General features: G+C 36.4%; 1 protein-coding gene across 6 annotated transcripts in view; it reads right to left on the bottom strand.

The window, feature by feature from the left end:
* The window catches only part of Erbin (erbb2 interacting protein), a 110,058-nt gene that overhangs the window by 39,090 nt on the left and 52,603 nt on the right, over positions 1-18,365 (bottom strand). For all 6 annotated transcript variants that reach the window (XM_075976152.1, XM_075976154.1, XM_075976155.1 and 3 more), the window contains exons 5-13: positions 15,606-15,684; positions 13,690-13,779; positions 12,503-12,559; positions 7,552-7,615; positions 4,890-4,964; positions 4,051-4,195; positions 2,701-2,773; positions 2,281-2,410; positions 1,567-1,682 (exon numbers count right to left, since the gene is read on the bottom strand). In XM_075976152.1, the coding sequence (XP_075832267.1) occupies positions 1,567-1,682; positions 2,281-2,410; positions 2,701-2,773; positions 4,051-4,195; positions 4,890-4,964; positions 7,552-7,615; positions 12,503-12,559; positions 13,690-13,779; positions 15,606-15,684 (829 nt within the window). The remainder of the gene's footprint in view (positions 1-1,566; positions 1,683-2,280; positions 2,411-2,700; positions 2,774-4,050; positions 4,196-4,889; positions 4,965-7,551; positions 7,616-12,502; positions 12,560-13,689; positions 13,780-15,605; positions 15,685-18,365) is intronic.

The following is an 18,365-nucleotide window of genomic DNA, read 5'->3' as shown; positions in this document are numbered from 1 at the left end:
TGCTGGGAACTGAACCCCATCCTCTGGAAGAGCAATCAGTACTCTTAACCACTGAGCCATCTCTCCAGCCCCCGCAACTATACTTTTAAATGAAAGAATGAACAAATTTTATCTGATGCTACTTATTATTCTGTGAATGTTATGGTTCATTTTGAGCCACTATAATTATACAATCTTTATTGTAAATTAAAAATAAACAAATCCGTTAAAAAAATAACAACTGTCCATGCCGTAAAGTAAGGTAAGGCCACCCTGAGTACTCACTCTCTCACCAAACTGTTGTAGTTTCTGTATTTAGAGAGAACTAATGCTGTAAGAACACTGTGCTGCTCCACATTTTAGTGAGCTATTACTATTTCAAAATGATAATACGTAAAATAAAGAAAGTGATACACTTATTAGAGTAGTAAATTAAAATAAGATTCCATTTAAAATAATATTTTTACTTTATCCTTGCTATCTTAAACCTAACTAGCTGTCTGTGCATACCTTTGAAGACAGAGTTTAAAGAGTTGGTGCTCTCACTTGGAAAAAAAATTATGAGAAGAAACAAACTTTACTACAGAGGCAGAGGTTCTTCTTAAATAAACTGTAGCTGTTAGGACATTTTTGACAAGTCAGTCAGAATACTGTACTTAAAGTTCTACTTTACAAACTATGTGAGCCTGAAATTTCTCCTACATAAGAGAGAAACCTACTATGCTATTACAAAAGGATTATGTTTGTATTTTGTAAAGTGTTACAAGATAAAAAACATTCTGTTGTGGATTAATGCTCTTGTACACTATAAAGATTTGTCACTCATACTGGTTTAATAAAATGCTGATTGGCCAGTAGCCAGGTAGGAAGTATAGGTGAGACAACCAGACTAAGAGAATTCTGGGAAGAGGAAAGGCAGAGAGTCAGTCATCATCCAGATGTAGAGGAGTCAAGATGAGAATGCCTTACTGAGAAAAGGTACCAAGCCACATGGCTAAACACAGACAAGACTTATGGGTTAATTTAAGTTGTAAGAGCTAGTTAATAATAAGCCTGAGCTAATAGGCCAAACCATTTACAATTAATATAAGCCTCTGTGAGTTTATTTGGGACTAAATGGCCGTGAGATTGGGCGGGACTGAAACTTCCATCTATAACTTTCTGCAACTATTATTTAAACAACCTTAGTCTTTCACTCCAGCAATCACTACTCCAGTCTGGGAATCCAGAGCAATCAATCTGCTCTGCAATTTGGTTTTTGTGGCCCAAACTGTATGAATGAATCTCTGCCTAGAAAAACATAAGCAAAGATTAGATTAAAAAATTGCTTTGTTCAGCAGCAGTACAAAGGTGAATTTAAGATTACAGGAATTAAAAGGTTATATAATAATGAAAGAATAAAGGTTGTATAATTATGTTGGTTCAAAGTAAACCATGACAATCACAGTAACATCAGGTAGTTTGCTCATTTTTTCAATTGAAAAAATTTAAATATATATAAAATGAAATAAACACCAGCTAGAATAGTATATTTCATATCAAACTTTAACTTCAATGTAGTCTATAAGCCAACAGAAGATTACAAACCTGTTATCACTTAAATTAATGACTTTTAATTTTTGCATATCACCCATTTCCTCTGGAAGTGTCTCTAGTTTATTAGAATGGAGAAACAGCACAGTTATGTTTTTCCAGTTTCCAATCTGAAAGAGAAACAAACTGGAGATCACAAACCTGGCCTATAGGTCAATAAACAAAACTGTATTACTATATCTGAAAGTGGTGAAAAATAATCCTTGCATTTACAAAAGTATTACTTTTGTAGTAACTAACTTCTCTCTCTCCCTCTCCCTCTCCCTCTCCCTCTCCCTCTCCCTCTCCCTCTCCCTCTCCCTCTCCCTCTCCCTCTCCCTCTCCCTCTCCCTCTCCCTCTCCCTCTCCCTCTCTCTCTCTCTCTCTCTCTCTCTCTTTGATTTTTCAAGACAGGGTTTCTATGTAGTTCTGGTTGTCCTGAAACTCACTCTCTAGACCAGGCTGACCTCGAAATCAGAGATATGCCTGCCTCTTTAATCCCCAGTGCTGGGATTAAAGGCATGCATCACCACCACCCAGTTTTAACTACTCTCTTTAAATTATTAACTTTAAGAAGAAAAGTGTTTAGGAACAGCTTCAAAGTTGCATAGCCTGTTATTATTCAGAATATAAATTGATTAATAAACTATTTTAGAAAGAAAATAAAACATACTTAAAGAATATGTTTAAAAGAAGACAAAAATCTGACATAAATGTAAAATACTATACCTCTGGGGGTAACTGTTGTAAGTAATTGTGATCTGCAGCAAATGTTCTTATGTTTGTGAGCTGTCCAACTGATGAAGGCAAAGCTTCAATTTCATTGAAACTGCAATCCAGTTCTTCTATAGACCTTAGACTACAATTATAAATGAAAACACATTGTTTTTAAAATCTACACTATACCCAATATTTAAGAACTCGTCAACATGAAATCAGCAAATGAAATTTGGTAAAGCTAAACTTTATCAACAATAAATGAGTATATTTTTATTACTATTATATAATAACAAAACTGTATGCAAATTACTTATTTTGAATGTTTGTGGAATCTGCTTTGATGTTCTTTATGTAAATAAAATGCATGCAGAGACACAAGCTGAGTTAATAACAGCACTTTCTTTGTCTACACATTCACACACAACTCACCCTCCTATTGAGTCTGGTAGATACATTAACTGGTTTTCATCTATTTTAAGAGTTGTGACATTTTTCAATGAACCTATTGAGAAGAAGTAATAAATCATTTTCAGCTTAAATTATAAAACAAATTCATCAATAATCATGGTGAAACACATTGGATTTTACAACATTTAGAAGACGTTACCAATAAAAACCTACTTACAAAAGACACTACACCCTATCATCACCCACTCTTACTCGCCCAATATTTCTATTTTCACCCACCTCACCTGTGTGTTATGTGTCTACATGTGTGTGCGTGTGCAGGTGTATGAACATGCTTATGAAAGCCCGAGGTAAACTTTGGTGTCCTTACACAGGAACCATCCTCATTTTATCATACTAGGACCTGGGGCTCATCTATTAGGTTAGGCTGGCAGGCTAGGAAACTCCAGGGATCTGCCTCCTCAATGCTGGGAACAGAAGTGCACACACCACTAAGGCTAGCTTTTAATGTTAGTGTTTGGAATCAAACTTAAGTCCTTATAATTGGCAGGCAAGTCTTTTACTGACTATCTCTCCAGCCCCCACTGTACTGTTTAACTTACTACTCAACCCCCAAGTAAAATACAAGCTTTCTAAGAAGACAGACATTTTGTCTCCAGTGTCCACTTCTGTATCCTTGTTCTAAAAACAAAGTCATGACATAAAGAATTAACCACAATCTGTTAAATTAATAAAAACACAGCAGTATGAATTGTCACTACATAACAAAATAGTATGTAAATAACTATATTTCAACTCAAAAATCAAAAGTACTTATTAGATTAGAATAGAATTCTAAAATGTAAAATGTGTCTTAACTTTAAAACTGGTGTAATTCAACTGAGAAATATGATAATTTAGTTTTTCTATTATATCACCTTGAAGATTTAAGCATTGAGACTTTCATCCAAGTGACCTATCTACCTCATACTTTATCAAACAACTTCAAAATAGACTGAGCATGAATTGTATATATACCATAAATTTTTTAAAAGCCTCCTGTTTTCTTATCAATCAATCAATCAATCAATCAATCGTAAAGTAAGGGAAAACAGTTTCCAAATAAGGGATGGGGATCCCAGAAGATGAGTAGGCTAGCTTCTTTGTCAAGAATTTATTAAAGTTATAAAAACAGAATTTCCTTAGAATAAATATAAGTAGTAACAAAAGTAGTAAACTGTACAATGGAGCACATCAGGGAAAGTTCAAGTAATATATGTAAGTGGTGGTACAATAAAACATTAATAGAAAGATTTTGAGTTTCTATGAAAGATTTGAGTAAAAAGAAGTCTTTAATAATTAAAAAGAAATTGTTTTGAAAACAATACAGACCAATGGTCTCAGGCAGCTGCTGAAGGGAGTTACTTGATAAGAGGAGGTCTTGGAGGTTCTCACATGTTGAAATTCCTTCTTCAACCATTTCAATATTATTTTTAGAAACATCCAAATATGTGAGCTGTCTCAAACTACCAATAAACTGTAGGTAAAGGACAGAAAATGCCATTATTATATCAAGTAATTTTGTTTTGTTTGTTTTAAGGCCTGTGTCTCTGTGTAGCCCTGGCTTTTCTGGAACTTGAATTTACAGATCTGCCTGTTCTGCCTCCTGAGTGCTGCTGGGATTAAAACGTACACCACTATGGCCAGGATCAAATAACTTTTAAAATTTAAGTAATAAGCACAATACCAAGTTTTAATTAATAACTAAATGTGAATGTTTTCTCAATCACCAGACATATTTAATAATAAAGATGTGGAATAATTTTATTCAAGTAGAATGATAGTTTTCTTAGGTAAACATTGATCACCTCCTATGAAATGGCAATTCTCTTATGTCTTCTCTAGATATGGAAGCATACCATTTCTCAGGTGATAAAACAGAAATCATTTTAGTTTAACTATTTCTGGAAAGACTGAATTTAGTATAACTGACTGGTACTAACAGAATGCATATGTTCTCAGTAGTAAAAGGACTATTTTTAATACAATTTGTTATGGACGTTTTTAGATGTGTGCATGGTTTTTACAATTTGTTTCAAACTTTTGCTTAATAAAAAATTAAGTAAAAATTCACCATTTAAATGACTAAACAACTTTTAAATGTGCATTTCAAATACTCAAAAAGAGAGACAGTAATAAATGGAAAGCTACTAAAATTTTCATATACATACCCCTGGAATAAAAGTCAGTCTATTACCATCCATCCAAAACTCTTTCAATCCACTTAGTTGTTCAAGTACTTCAGGCTGTTTGGACAGAATCAGAAGAATTCAATTAATTTACATGACTATCTACATCTGGCTGAAAAAGCCCAGGAATTGCCAAGATATTCTTTAATCAAAACATTAAAGGAGAGAGGAGAGGGAAGCACCACAAGGGGTGTGCTTCTGTATAGCACCATTGTTACCACTGGGAAAACCAAATTCCACAAAGGTAGAAAGATTTGTGAAAGTTCTGGATTACCCAATTGGGTCAAGTATTTACACAGTTAATAATAATAAGAAGAAGAAAACTAAAATAGGACCCATTGTTTAAAAGTATGTGATAAAAATATTCTTGTTCATTATTAATAGATATACATAGCCTTTTAGAAAATCTTAGGAAAAAAGCTCAAAAGTAAAAAGGCAATATATGATTTCCTCTGTGTGTGCATGTGTGTGCACGTGCATGTGTGTGCATATGCATGTGCATGTGTGTGCGTGCGTGTGCATGTGAGTGTGCATGTGCACCAGGAGACACGTGCATGTGTGCATAAAGGATCCCCGAGCTGCAGCTACAGGTGTCTGTAAGCTGCCCAATGTGGGTGCTGGGAACCACACACCAGTCCTTTGATTGAAAGAGGAACATAACAAGAGTATATTTTTTTTAATTTATTTATTTATTAAAGATTTCTGTCTCTTCCCCGCCACCGCCTCCCATTTCCCTCCCTCTCCCCCAGTTAAGTTCCCCTCCCCCTCAGCCCGAAAAGCAATCAGGGTTCCCTGTCCTGTGGGAAGTCCAAGGAACCCCCACCTCCATCCAGTTCTAGTAAGGTGAGCATCCAAACTGCCTAGGCTCCCACAAAGCCAGTAGGATCAGAAACCCATTGCCATTGTTCTTGAGTTCTCAGTAGTCCTCATTGTCCGCTATGTTCAGAGAGTCCGGTTTTATCCCAGGCTACAAGAGTATATTATTATGTGAACTAGTAGGAAACTGTATAGTGGGAAATTACATTGGTGCTGAAAGGCTAAACTCACAAACCCCCTTATATTGCTGTGAACCTTGGTATTCAGGTAAACATGCTTTTGGGCACTGGCCATTGGAGCTAAAGGTTGGAATGTCTTCTTGAAGTTGTTACTTCTCTCATTCTAAAGAGTCATGGCAATCAATAAGTACACAATTGCAAAGGGTACTACATACCCACTCACCACAGCAAGTCACATATTCAGATCTATTATTAATAAGTATAGGCAAGACATATAGGCATAACTTGAATTAAGAGAAACTTCCTTTTATTCTTTATAAGTCTTTATCATTGCAACCCAGTAGTAAGTTTTATGGGTTGGCTTTGTTTTGGAGACATACTGGAGGCCCTTTATAACAGGGATGACTTTAAATAGATCCTCCTTGACGCCATCTCCCAAATGGTGGGATTACAAGCATACATCACCTAGCCTGTCTTTCTACTATTAAGTTTGTTGTTGTGATGGGTTTTTTTGTTTTTCAAGACAGGGTTTCTTTGTAGCTTTAGATGCTGTCCTGGACTTGCTCTGTAGACCAGAGTGGGCACAAACTCACAGAGATCAGCCTGCCTCTGCCTTCCGAGTGCTAGGATAAAGGTATACGCTGCCACCACCTGGCTTTTATTTTTCCCCATGTGTGATATTAATACAGATCAAAATGGGTAAGAAAAAAGATGATTTTTGAAAGCTAATAGGATTCACAAAACTAGTAAAACAAGATTCACACTACTTATATTAAAGTTAATACATTAAAAAATAAAAGATAAGGTCATATAGGGTAACTTAGGAAGCAAAATATGTACTTTTTCTCAATAAGTAAAACTCTGCAAATACAGTGAAATCCATCAAAAACCATCTTAAATTAGAACATGAAGAAGTTGGATGGAGAGATGAGTCAGTGGTTAAGAGTACTGGCAGCTATTTCAGTGGACTTGAGTTTGATTTCCGGAACATGCTGGCTCAAACTGTCTGTAATTCCAGTTCAAGGGACCTAGCATTCTCTTTCAACTTCCTCAGGCACCAGGCATGCAAACGGTAGACAAGTCACACATGAAGGCAAAACACCCATATATATAATTAAAAATTTCAATAAATTTTTCAAAAATGATATGCAAAAGGACTTTAGAAAAGGTTATAAGGTCAAATTCCACAGTATCATACTGACTACAGTTGAAATGGGCAACAGAAATTTTTATTCTTAACATTACCATTTGAAAGATGCCCTAATTTTGAACAACAGACTTGCAATCAAAAATTTTAAATGTGAGTTTAGTTAATGAATATTTCTTTAAACCCATGTGGGCTTACTTTCTGAGAACTTACTTAGATACAAATCTGCAGGCTTACTCCACTCCTTATAAATCCAGTACCACAGTTCACTCAGAACACAAAGAACAAATTCAACTAGCAGACCTCAATGCAAACTTAAAAACAATTTCCTATTTTGTCTAGCCATTTCCAGATTTCCCTTGGGTTAACTTTTCTCATGGACAGGAAAGTTCAGGTTAAGAATTTTCTTTAAAAGCATGTGTAGTTTCTCCTAATCTTAATTTTGCATCATGCCCCTGAACAAATGCAAGACTAAAGACTGGTGTGATGGGTGAGGACTTACCACTTCTGTGAATTCATTACTTCCCAGGTCCAGTCTTTCCAGCTGGGTCAGTCTATTCATGGTTCTATTGACAAAGGAGTAACAAAGAATTAACGACGCAAAATCATAAATTACATAGCACTTTCAAATCTCATAGTTTAGAACATACTTATATCATGTGCAGACTTTTCAACATACTATTTCCAAAGAAAAAAGGTTTTTTTTTTTAATTTCTACAAAAGATAAGCTGTCAATTCGTCGCTTTAATTTCAGGTTTTCATAGAATAAGATATCATATAATTAGACTATCTGGCAGGTGCATAATCATTACCACCACATTTTCAAGAAGTCTTTTTTTTTTCTGGGCTGCTTATACATTTGTAAAACTTAAAGACAACTGTAACTCTAAAAAGTAATTTTCAAATGTTAAATTGTTCCTCACATGCTCAAGCCAAATCAATACAATTCAAAGTAAGAGTTTGTTAAGAATTAAAGTAGAATTAGATATTAAGTTTATTAAAGCAATATGGGTTGTAGAGATGGCACAGTTGTTACAAGCACTTATTCATCACGCAGGACACTTTAGGGTCAATTCCCAGAACCCACAGCCATGCACAATTGCAGTTCCAGGGGATTCAATCAATGCTCTCTTCTGAGCACCACAGGCTCATGTGGGTGCAGGCAAAACACTCACATAAAGTGAGTAAATCGAGCAAGAAAAAAATTTAAGTTAAAGCAGTAATATATCATGTTCAATCGCCCCCCAATGTCAATACTTCTCTATAAGAAAAAAAAATCAAAAAGGAAAGGGGAGCTGGTTCAGAGAACCCACAGTCTATTCCCTGCACCCACGTGGTAGCTCACAACCATACCTAACTCCAGTTCCAGGGGAATCTGGCCTGCTGCTTTCCTGACCTCTGGAGGCACCAGGCACATATAGGCAAAAAAACCACTCATACACATAAAATAAATAAATCTAAAACAAAATAGACTAAAAAAAACAGATTCTGAAATGAAAAAATTATGCTGCAATTTTATTTCTTCTTCTACAATATCTTTTATACAAAATTAATTGTGAATTCATTCAAATGTGTATTTATGCTCTTGAATTGCTTAGAGGTAATATTTTTTTATATACACTGAGGCACTATCAACTATACAGAAAAGAAAAGCCTGTGTTACTCACACATTAAGACTTCATAGCATTAAGGCAAAATAATACAATTATATCAAATTACCATTAGTATAATATATTCAAACATCATACTGGAAATGAAAACTTAAAAAAACAAAGGAACTTAAAAATACTGTGAAAGATTATGGAATTTTATCTTCTCTGAATGTTCAAATGTGTAAAAATAAAAAGTAAAATTCAGTTAAAATATTTTTCAGCTTTTCAGTAAAAGAATATACATCATACTCTAATGGAACAATTTTATGGGCCTAAATTGAATATAGCTACTTTTTTCCAGTCAATACATTTTAAACATAACATTCCTTAATTCTTAACGTTCTTTAATTTAATAAAAAACAACACCTCTTTAATTCATTTCACAACACCTATCTTTATCAAAATCACCTTAATGTAAGATTTACTGAGGTCCTATCTGCTGGACTACAGTTCTATTTCCCTCATTCATGTTGACCTTTGTCTATAAAGTGATGGAGGAAGGTCACTGGCTAATAAAGGAACTGCCCTGGCCCATTTCATTGGTTAGGACATAGGTAGGTGGAGTAAACAGAAGAGAATGCCAGGAGGAAGAGGAAGTGAGGTCAGACTCGACAGCTCTGCTCTCGGGAGCAGACGCCTCAGGAGAGACGCCATGCTCCAGGCTCCTGGGCAGACACATGCGATGAAGCTCTGAACTAGAATCTTCCTGGTAAGACCGGTGCTCACAGATTGTTAGAGATGGGTTGATTGGGATATCAGAATTAGCCAGTAAGGGCTAGAGCTAAGGGCCAAGCAGTGTTTAAAAGAATACAGTGTCCGTGTAATTATTTCAGGGCAAAAGCTAGCTGGGCAGGCGGCTGGGGTGTTGGGGACGCAGCCCCGCCGCTCCACATTACTACAATAAAGCCTATAAGTTCTAGTTTCCTTCATAAATCAGACAAAGAAATTCCAGGGTTTTTATCAAATGTATAAAATCGCATGCTCTGTTGCTATCTTCAAACTACTGTGCAGGTGGGGATCTGAGAAAAGAGGGGTGCTGGGAAGAGACACCTGAAAAACACAGACCAAGTCCTGTTCCGACACTGTCAAACTGACAAGATGACGGAAATTTACTTGTGGCATCAGGATACATAATAAACAGGAGGGCTATTTGAAGAAAATAAACCTACTACTTTCATTTCAGGGTACAAAAACAAAAAGCAGAGCATTGGGAAAGCTCCACTACAGACACTGTCCTAAAACACTGACAAAAGGAGGAAACCCACTGCAAGTAATCTCCACTTAATTCTGTTGCTATTAGCAACTTTGGATCTATTTGTATACTTCAGAGGCCACAGGAAAAAAATGAATACTAGAATAAGAACATGTCTGCTAATTCAAGGAAAACTTAGACTGCCCTTCAAAATTTGTCAGTGCCCTTCAGACTCCTTTATGCAATATTAAGTTTCACCTAACTGTATATATAAAACAAGTTTTCATCACAAAAAGTTGAGTCTGCAGGAAGACTCAGTGGGTGAGGACACTTGCTGCCAAGTTGACAACCTGAGTTCTACTCCCAGGGCCCAGCTGCCAAAGGAGGACTGGCTCCCTCTCACTCTGCACACATAGTTTTTTCCTTTCTTTTTCAGGGTTTCTCTGTGTAGCCCTGACTGTCCTGACACTCTGTAGACCAGGCTGACCTCAAACTCACTACTACTACTGGGCACTGAGATTAAAGGCATGTGCCACCACATCCAACACTTTAAAATTTAAAGCCTGGTTACATAATCTAAATGTACATGAATATCTTAATAGTAAAACTATTTATATCCTATAAAGTTACAAACGTTTTAATCATATAGCTTAAAAATAAAAAAATATATATTTACAAATTCATTTATACAACTTGACTGAATTTCTAAAGAGTTAAAATTCAAATGGTCCATTAGGTATCAGATGGTCCACAGGCTACAGATTGCATCTTCTATGTCCCCTATAGGCTATATGTTGTAGGCTTGGTCCCTAGCATGTAGTATACTCAGAAATATGCTTTAGAAAGGGGTGTAGTGGAAGTCAGACTGGGTGAGGAGGCAAAGAAGAGGTCATAAGGACCCTCTGTTCCACTCATGTTTTTCTCTTTAATTCTAAATTGTCACAAGGTGAGCACCTTGCACTCCTCATCAAAGTGTGTTGCTTCTCCACAAAAGCCAAAAAGCCAGGGATCAACAAACATTATGACTAAAATAAACCCTAAAAAGTTGTATCACAGGAATAAGATTGCTCAGCAGGTAGACACTTGCCACGAAGCCTGACGACTTGAGATTGATTTGCATAGCCCACGTGGTGGAAGAAAAGAACAGCCTCTAGTAAGCTGTCCTCTGACTTCCACAATCAATGGCATGAAGGAACACAAGAATGAGCGCATGCGTGCACATACACAGATGAGAGAGAGAGACAGAGAGAGACAAAGAATGCATGAACAATAAGTAGAAACAGCATAACTGCTTTCTGTCAAAGTGTTTGGGTGGGAAGTGCTATATTATTACTTTTCTCATTACTGTGATATAACATTTGAATAAAGCAAAACAGTTTTTATCAGGCATTTTGTCACAGTGACAGCTAGCTTTTGCCATCAGCTATTACAATTTTTATCTAGCTTTTTTACGTTTCTTCTTACCCAGTAAAACTTTGAACTAGGCCAGGACCAAATCAGTAATATATCCCATAAAATCATAATATAAATAATTCTCTAATTTACATTTATTTGCACTACCACAAACTTCATTCACATAATAAAACCAGCCACTAGGCTTAGCACAGTCACTTTAAGGTTTATTAAGATTTATTTATTTATTTATTTATTTATTATACATACAGTGTTCTTCCTGCATGTATACCTACAAGTCAGAAGAGGGCACCAGATCTCATTACAGATGGCTGTGAGCCAACATGTGGGTGCTGGGAATTGAATTCAGGACCTCTGGAAAAGTAGCCAGGGTTCTTCACTGCTGAGCCATCTCTCCAGCCCTAGCAAAGTCATGGTCTCTGTCCTCAAAGACATATAATCATGTAGGGGTAGGGATATGTATGCATGATGCATACATGTTAACCAGAGAAGGGTATAATAGAAATAAAGATACATTAAAATTTTTTAAAAAGGAAAAGAAAAAGCAACCAGAGAAAATTTAATAACTGTGGATGTGTTCCACTGAAATTTTATTTCTAAATATGAACTGTGTATCATATTTAACCACATAGACTAACTAATAAACTATATAGCGATGCATTCAAGGTTCTATATTCAGTAAATGGCCAACAACTACAGTCGATTTTGAATCAGAACTTCTGTCTTTTAAATACTCTTATATTACTATTTGCTCTTATGAAGCCCCTTTTTCTTGATGTCAGCTTACATTAGAGAACCAATCACTCATTTATAGATTTACAACAGACTATAAAACCATACAATAAAGTTCTGTAGTTACAAAATGTCACATGAAGATCTCACAAACCACTCTGAATGATGTGTAAGTATGAACTCTTGAACAGAATCTCTCGTCTGAGATTCAAATTTTCTTACTCGATATTTTCACTGCTGTGTCACATATAAATAAGATTGTGGCTCAAAGAAGGATAAAATCAGTGTTATAATACTACCATACTGAAAACCAACAAATTTATATATTTTTATATTTAATACTAAGAATTGTATTAAAACATGTCTTTCAAAATAATGTATGTTCATATTTTAAGAAAATTTGCTTTATGACCTAAAGATTAAAAACTCTAATTGGATTTTAAAAGAGCAGCATACTGACTTACTTAGGCAACATTTTCAACTGATTTTCTCTAAGTTCTAGTATCTGGAGTTTAGTTAATCTGTAAAACAAAGAATAAAGCAAGACAAAAGAATCAAATAAAAGGAATTGCATTACCATTTGTCATATTCTAAAGTAAAGCAGCATCAACTATACAGTTACTACATGTAATGGTAAATGTGAAAGAAGAAAAATAATTTTAATAGAGCTAGGCACGGAGGTGCAGCCTTTAATTCCAGCACTCTAGAGGCAGAAGCTGGATCTCTATGAGTTCAAGGCCAGCATGATCTACATAGAAAGTTCTAGGGCAGTTGGGGTTATACAGTAAGATTTTGATTAAAACAAAACAGACTGCTCCTCAAAATCAAGAAAGTAAAAAAAATAAGCACAATTTAAAAAACATTTTTGTTTTTGATTACTGTATGTGCATTCTGTGTTTGTGTGTGTGTTCGTGTGCCACAGCACACTTTCAAAGGTCAAAGAAAAACTCTATGCAGTCAGTTCCTTCTTTCCACTTTTATATAGGTGCCAGGGGTTCAGCTCAGGACACAGGATGTGCACAGCAAGTGCCTAACCTGCTGAGCCTTCTCACTGGCAAACAGCTAAGCCACTTTAATACATCTTCAAAGGAACAAAGTGCTTATTCCTAATTTTTCAATCCTGGAACAAATTCTGTGTCTTTTCAGAAAATACCTACAAAACTGCTTACCACTCCAGGATTATAGGACAATAATACACATCTATATGAATAAGAGAACATTAAGAACCATGAAGGAAAAACACTCGACAGTTGAGGGTGGGTACAGAAAGATGAAAGAGACCTCAGAAAAAGATTCCCTTTTCTTAAAAACTTTTGATTTCTAAAGAGAAAACTGCTAAACTGTTAAGTCACTTTAGAGTTTCATAAATACTAACAAAGCATTCAGAATCTCAAATATAGAGGCATTGCTCCCATTAAAAACATCTGTTTTTGCCAGTTTTAAGAACATTTATTCTGTTTAAATTTGCATTTACTATTTATTTGGGATAGTAAACCCAAGTAGAAATAATTCAAAGGAACTACAAGAATTGCAACATTTGGAAATAATTACGAAAGAAAGGTTTATGAAATGAGTGTTAGTAAAGTACTTTGCAGTTGTGAATTTTACAGAAGCTAACAATATAAATAAATATCTTTAGAATGTAATTTACCTGCCAAAATTAGCTGGTAAGAATTCGAGGAAAGCATCATTCAGATATAACTGGGTCAGGTTTAGCAGCTGAGAAAACCCATCAGGAAGCCTATGTAAGATGTAAAAGGATTAAATTAAGTACGTATTTAAAATGTCAGTTTCTTGCCAAAAACTTCACTCAGAATTGGTATAATAAAGAAAGTTACCTCTTCACTTTTATTAGTGACTTTTACATTAAGCTTTCCTTTTCTAACAACTTACCTAGTAAACTAGTAACTGCATGTTTTTTTTTTACAAAGGAAGATAAAATTTGTCTTAGTATCATAAAATGTGCACAAAATAGTACATTTAGAATGAGCCAAAAACACAGAATGAAGAATATAACTATGAATCATCAGGTACCTTTCAAATCTATCTCATCCAGCATAAACTAAAAGGACTATATAAAGAATTCCTAAATACTAATAATGTAGCAAGATGAATGATTCTTTGTTTTGAGAATTGGTCCTGTAGGATGTAAAGCTATAAACCTTGATGCTACAGTTAGAAGCCAGCAGCATCAGTATACACACACATACACACACACACAATCACATGCCCACTGTGAAGACCAAAATCTCCAAGGATGCCATGTGTTTCCTAGTATTAAAGAGCCAACAGTTAAGAACCACTAGGTTTGTATTATTTTCAGTTTCAAGTTTTGGCCTATGAATGACTAAGGCTGTAGAGCTTTATAATGAGCACAGGAGAAACTGAAGCCGTGAATGACAGATTAAGGCCAGATAAGAATACATGTTCTTTATACTTCTATTACATACGTTCTGAATAAGTTACTGATGTACACCTTGATGCTAGAAAAAATATTTTCAAATGAGTATCTATTTCATCTTTAAATATTTGTACTGGATTGTGACAAGCATAAAATCCATGTTGCAAGACGTATCAGACTCTGACCTGTTTATTTTTCCTTTACTCACAACATTCCACCATCTTCAATACCAAGTAAGGCAGCTCTATTTTTGGTGAAACTTACCATGGAATGAGTATTCTGGTTATACTAGGCTGTGCTTCATTCTATTTACCTTTAGCATCACTAACATTACAATTTTGCAAAATTTAACAGCTCTGGTACAAAAAAGAAAACTGTTTACAAACTTTACTATCATAAAAGAACACATAACCTCAGGTACATGTTGTAACCAATCACTTGTATTTTTCTTCAGTTTTCTTTTAGTTTGTTTTGAAAGTGCCCCATCTGATTGTATGATATATGCATATATTAGGGCACTTTTTACTTTGATTATAAGACCTAGAACACTCACATTCTTTCTTTTGGATCTCAAATTTATACCTGTAGTATACACATTAGAAAGACTATTAGAAGGTATCTAAAACTGAATCTTCATGGGGCTGGACAAGTTTAAGAACACTGGCTGCTCTTCCAGAGAATTCAGCTTTTATTCCCAAAACACAAAGGTGGCTCAAAACTATGTTACTTCAGTTCCAGGGGATTGAAGGCCCTCTTCTGGCCTCCTCATATACCCAGGCACATAATAGATACATGGTACATAGACCATGCAGGCGAAACACTTTTGCATACACTCATATTCTCTCCCCACCCCCTTTCTCTCTCTCTCTCTCTCTCTCTCTCTCTCTCTCTCTCTCTCTCTCTCTCTCTCTCTCACACACACACACACACACACACACTGGGGGGGGAGCACATATGGTACATAGACATACAATCAGGTAAATACACACACACGCACACACACACACATACCTGCACCAAACAAACAAAACCCTGACTCTCTGTATAACTAAGATTGATCCAATTTTTCTTCAAGTGTCTAAAGAAACAATCTACATTCTACTACTTACTGCTCTGCAATTGTTTAGAGTCAAGAAAGCAGTTTATAATTTAACTGAAAGACTTACTTAGAAATAGGGTTTACACTGGCCTCCACAACTGTCAAAACTTTACAATTTTTAATATTTTCTGGAAATTCTTGGATTCCTAGAAAACAAACAACCAAATTAATAGGATATATTACAGATATGTCAGTCTTGGGGAAGAGAGGAATTACAAAGGCCAAAATAATAATAATAAAGACATTGTGGAGATTCAGAAACTAATTACCAACTAACCAAGAACTCAAGAAACTGACACATCAATGCAAATCAGGCCACTTTCACCACAATTTGTCTAACTCCCTTTTAATTTTCTTTCATTTGCCTCTCTATAGCTGCTAAATACTTTGATTAGTTTTTCTGCCTTTTCTTAGCACTTCTGGAAATCAGTATCTTTCCTACGAACTAGTTAATGATAAAAGATACAAAAGGCAAAACATTTAACATCCTATTTTTTCCTCAGGGAAAAAGAAAACAGCTTTTAAAATGGAGGGTTCCAGACTGGGCTGGTCCCCTATGTGTATAAAAGGAACAGAGCTGCAAACAAACCTGCAGGAAGAAAGGATGGAAAATATACCCTAAAATGTGCCCTAAGGCAGTAGTGCTGCCCACCTCTAATATAAACCTTTTCCCATACCTTCCCATGTTATCACTTCCCTTTTCTTCGAACCTTCTTACTTCACAGTGAAACACTTACAATGTAACTATTTAAGGGCCACAGTGATTTCTGTACACTATCATGTTTCAAGAGACCTACTGGGCATTTTGGTTTCTACATGTTCTTCAGACCAGTGAAGTAAAGGATTTTTTTTTTAATTTCCAATCTGTTATTTACCTGTATATTTGCAATATACCTTTAAATTACTGTGATGTCAAATGATATAGATATGAATAATTTGCATTAGTATAGATTTTGCTTTATTGATAGAGATTTACGGTCAATTTTGTTATATGTATAAATGTTTCTGATGTAACTTTTACTTGATAACTGTTTTGTTATATGTAATTTTGCTATGTTAAGGTTAAAGCCTTCCTTTTTTTGTTTAAACAGAAAAAGGGGAAGTGATGTGGGAGTGTCATATATCAATCTGTTGATTTCATTGGCTAAGCAATAAAGGAACTGCCTCGGCCCATTTCATTGGTTAGAAGATAGGTGGGAGGAGTAGACAGAACAGAATGCCAGGAGGAAGAGGAAGTGAGGTCAGACTCCACAGCTCTGCTCTCCGGAGCAGACGCAAGAGAGACGCCATGCTACCTGCTCCAGGGAAGATGCACGCTATGAAGCTCCGACCCAGGATGGACTTAGGCTAGAATCTTCCCGGTAAGCGCACCTAGGGGCGCTACACAGATGATTAGAAATGGGCCAGAGCAGTGTTTAAAAGAATACAGTGTCCGTGTAATTATTTGGGGCATAAGCCGAGCCGGGCAGGCGGCTGGGGTGTTTGGGGACGTAGCCCCGCCGCCGCCCCTTATTCCAACAAATAATGCCCAGACGTGTGGCTAACTAAACCCACTTAGAAAACCTGAGAAGGCTTAAAAATAAGGGAGAGAGCATTTAACACAGATTTTTGCTGTTTGTTGGTGGCGTGCTGTAGAGAGATTTCCTGATTCGGCAACAGCAGCAGAAAAAACACTGTGTCATTTCAAAGAGTGGCTTCCTGGGGCTGTGCCGCCAGTGCAAACTCTGGCTTTATGTTTGTGTTCCCGCTTGGGATCGGAAGGAGAGTGCTCTGAGACCGTGCGAAAGCTCCCTGCCTGCTCCTGGGAAGAAGGCAGAATCAGGCTTAGGCAGGCGGAAGAGCATGGCGGATTCCTGCCGCCATACAGAGACGTGTTTTCAGACTGCACAGTGCTCTGCGTGTCAGATTTGGATGTAACTTGGATGAAAAGAATTTCTGTGCTACACGCTCAGTCTCAGAATTAAAGTGCTGAGTGCCGCTCCTACCTGGTAGCCCCAAGAGGCTTCCTGACTCAGCTTTAGCTGCAAAACCCTGCGGCTCATTAAGAGGTCCTGCCACAAAACACTTAAACAGTGTTGATGAAAAGCTGAACACACGCTTTTCGGTTTTCAGCCGTAGCAGGAAAAAGGCTGTGCCATTTAAAAATGCCGGCTTTCTGGGCCATCCTGCCAGGGCAAACTCTGACTGAGGCAGGAGGGCCGGCTACCAAGAGAGGACTTGAGTGTTGTCTGTTGTAGCTTGCTGGCTGGCAGGGACCTTGAAATGCTATAAACACAGCTACAGCCAGTACCTCAGCCAAGAGGCTGAAAAGCTAAGGAATGGACTGGATCTAGCTGGCAAAGCCACGCCTTTAGTCCTACTGATATTGCTTGGTAAATTAAAGGCTCTTGTGGTCAGAAAAAGACAGAGATACAGTAAAGAGAACGTCAAAGACAAAGAAAAATTTTAAATGATTTACAGTGTTAAAATATATGCAGACTAAAAGTTAAAATTCTTAAAGTAAACCTCTGTGACTTCAAGGTGTGGTAGCACACGCCTTTAATCCCAGTGCCTAGAAGGCAGAGACGAACAGATCTCTGTGAGTTCAAGGTGTAGTAGCAAACACCTTTAATCCCAATGCCTGGGAGGCAGAGACAGGCGGATCTCTGAGAGTTCAAAGACAGCCTGGTCTACAGATATATGCTCAAAAAGCAAAAAGTTAACCTAGGCATGTCACAGCTTAGATGCTTAAGCGCCTAGTGATTTAAAGGCATAAATTCAAAAGTGCTCCTGGATAGTAAAAAATTGCAGATTCACAATAGGACAGATTCAGACCACTAAATGAGTC

The sequence above is a fragment of the Microtus pennsylvanicus genome, chromosome 6 (assembly GCF_037038515.1).
Source record: "Microtus pennsylvanicus isolate mMicPen1 chromosome 6, mMicPen1.hap1, whole genome shotgun sequence".
NCBI classification, from domain to species: domain Eukaryota; kingdom Metazoa; phylum Chordata; class Mammalia; order Rodentia; family Cricetidae; genus Microtus; species Microtus pennsylvanicus.
Note: the sequence above shows the minus strand (reverse complement) of the source record. Positions and strands in the feature narration are given on the sequence as shown.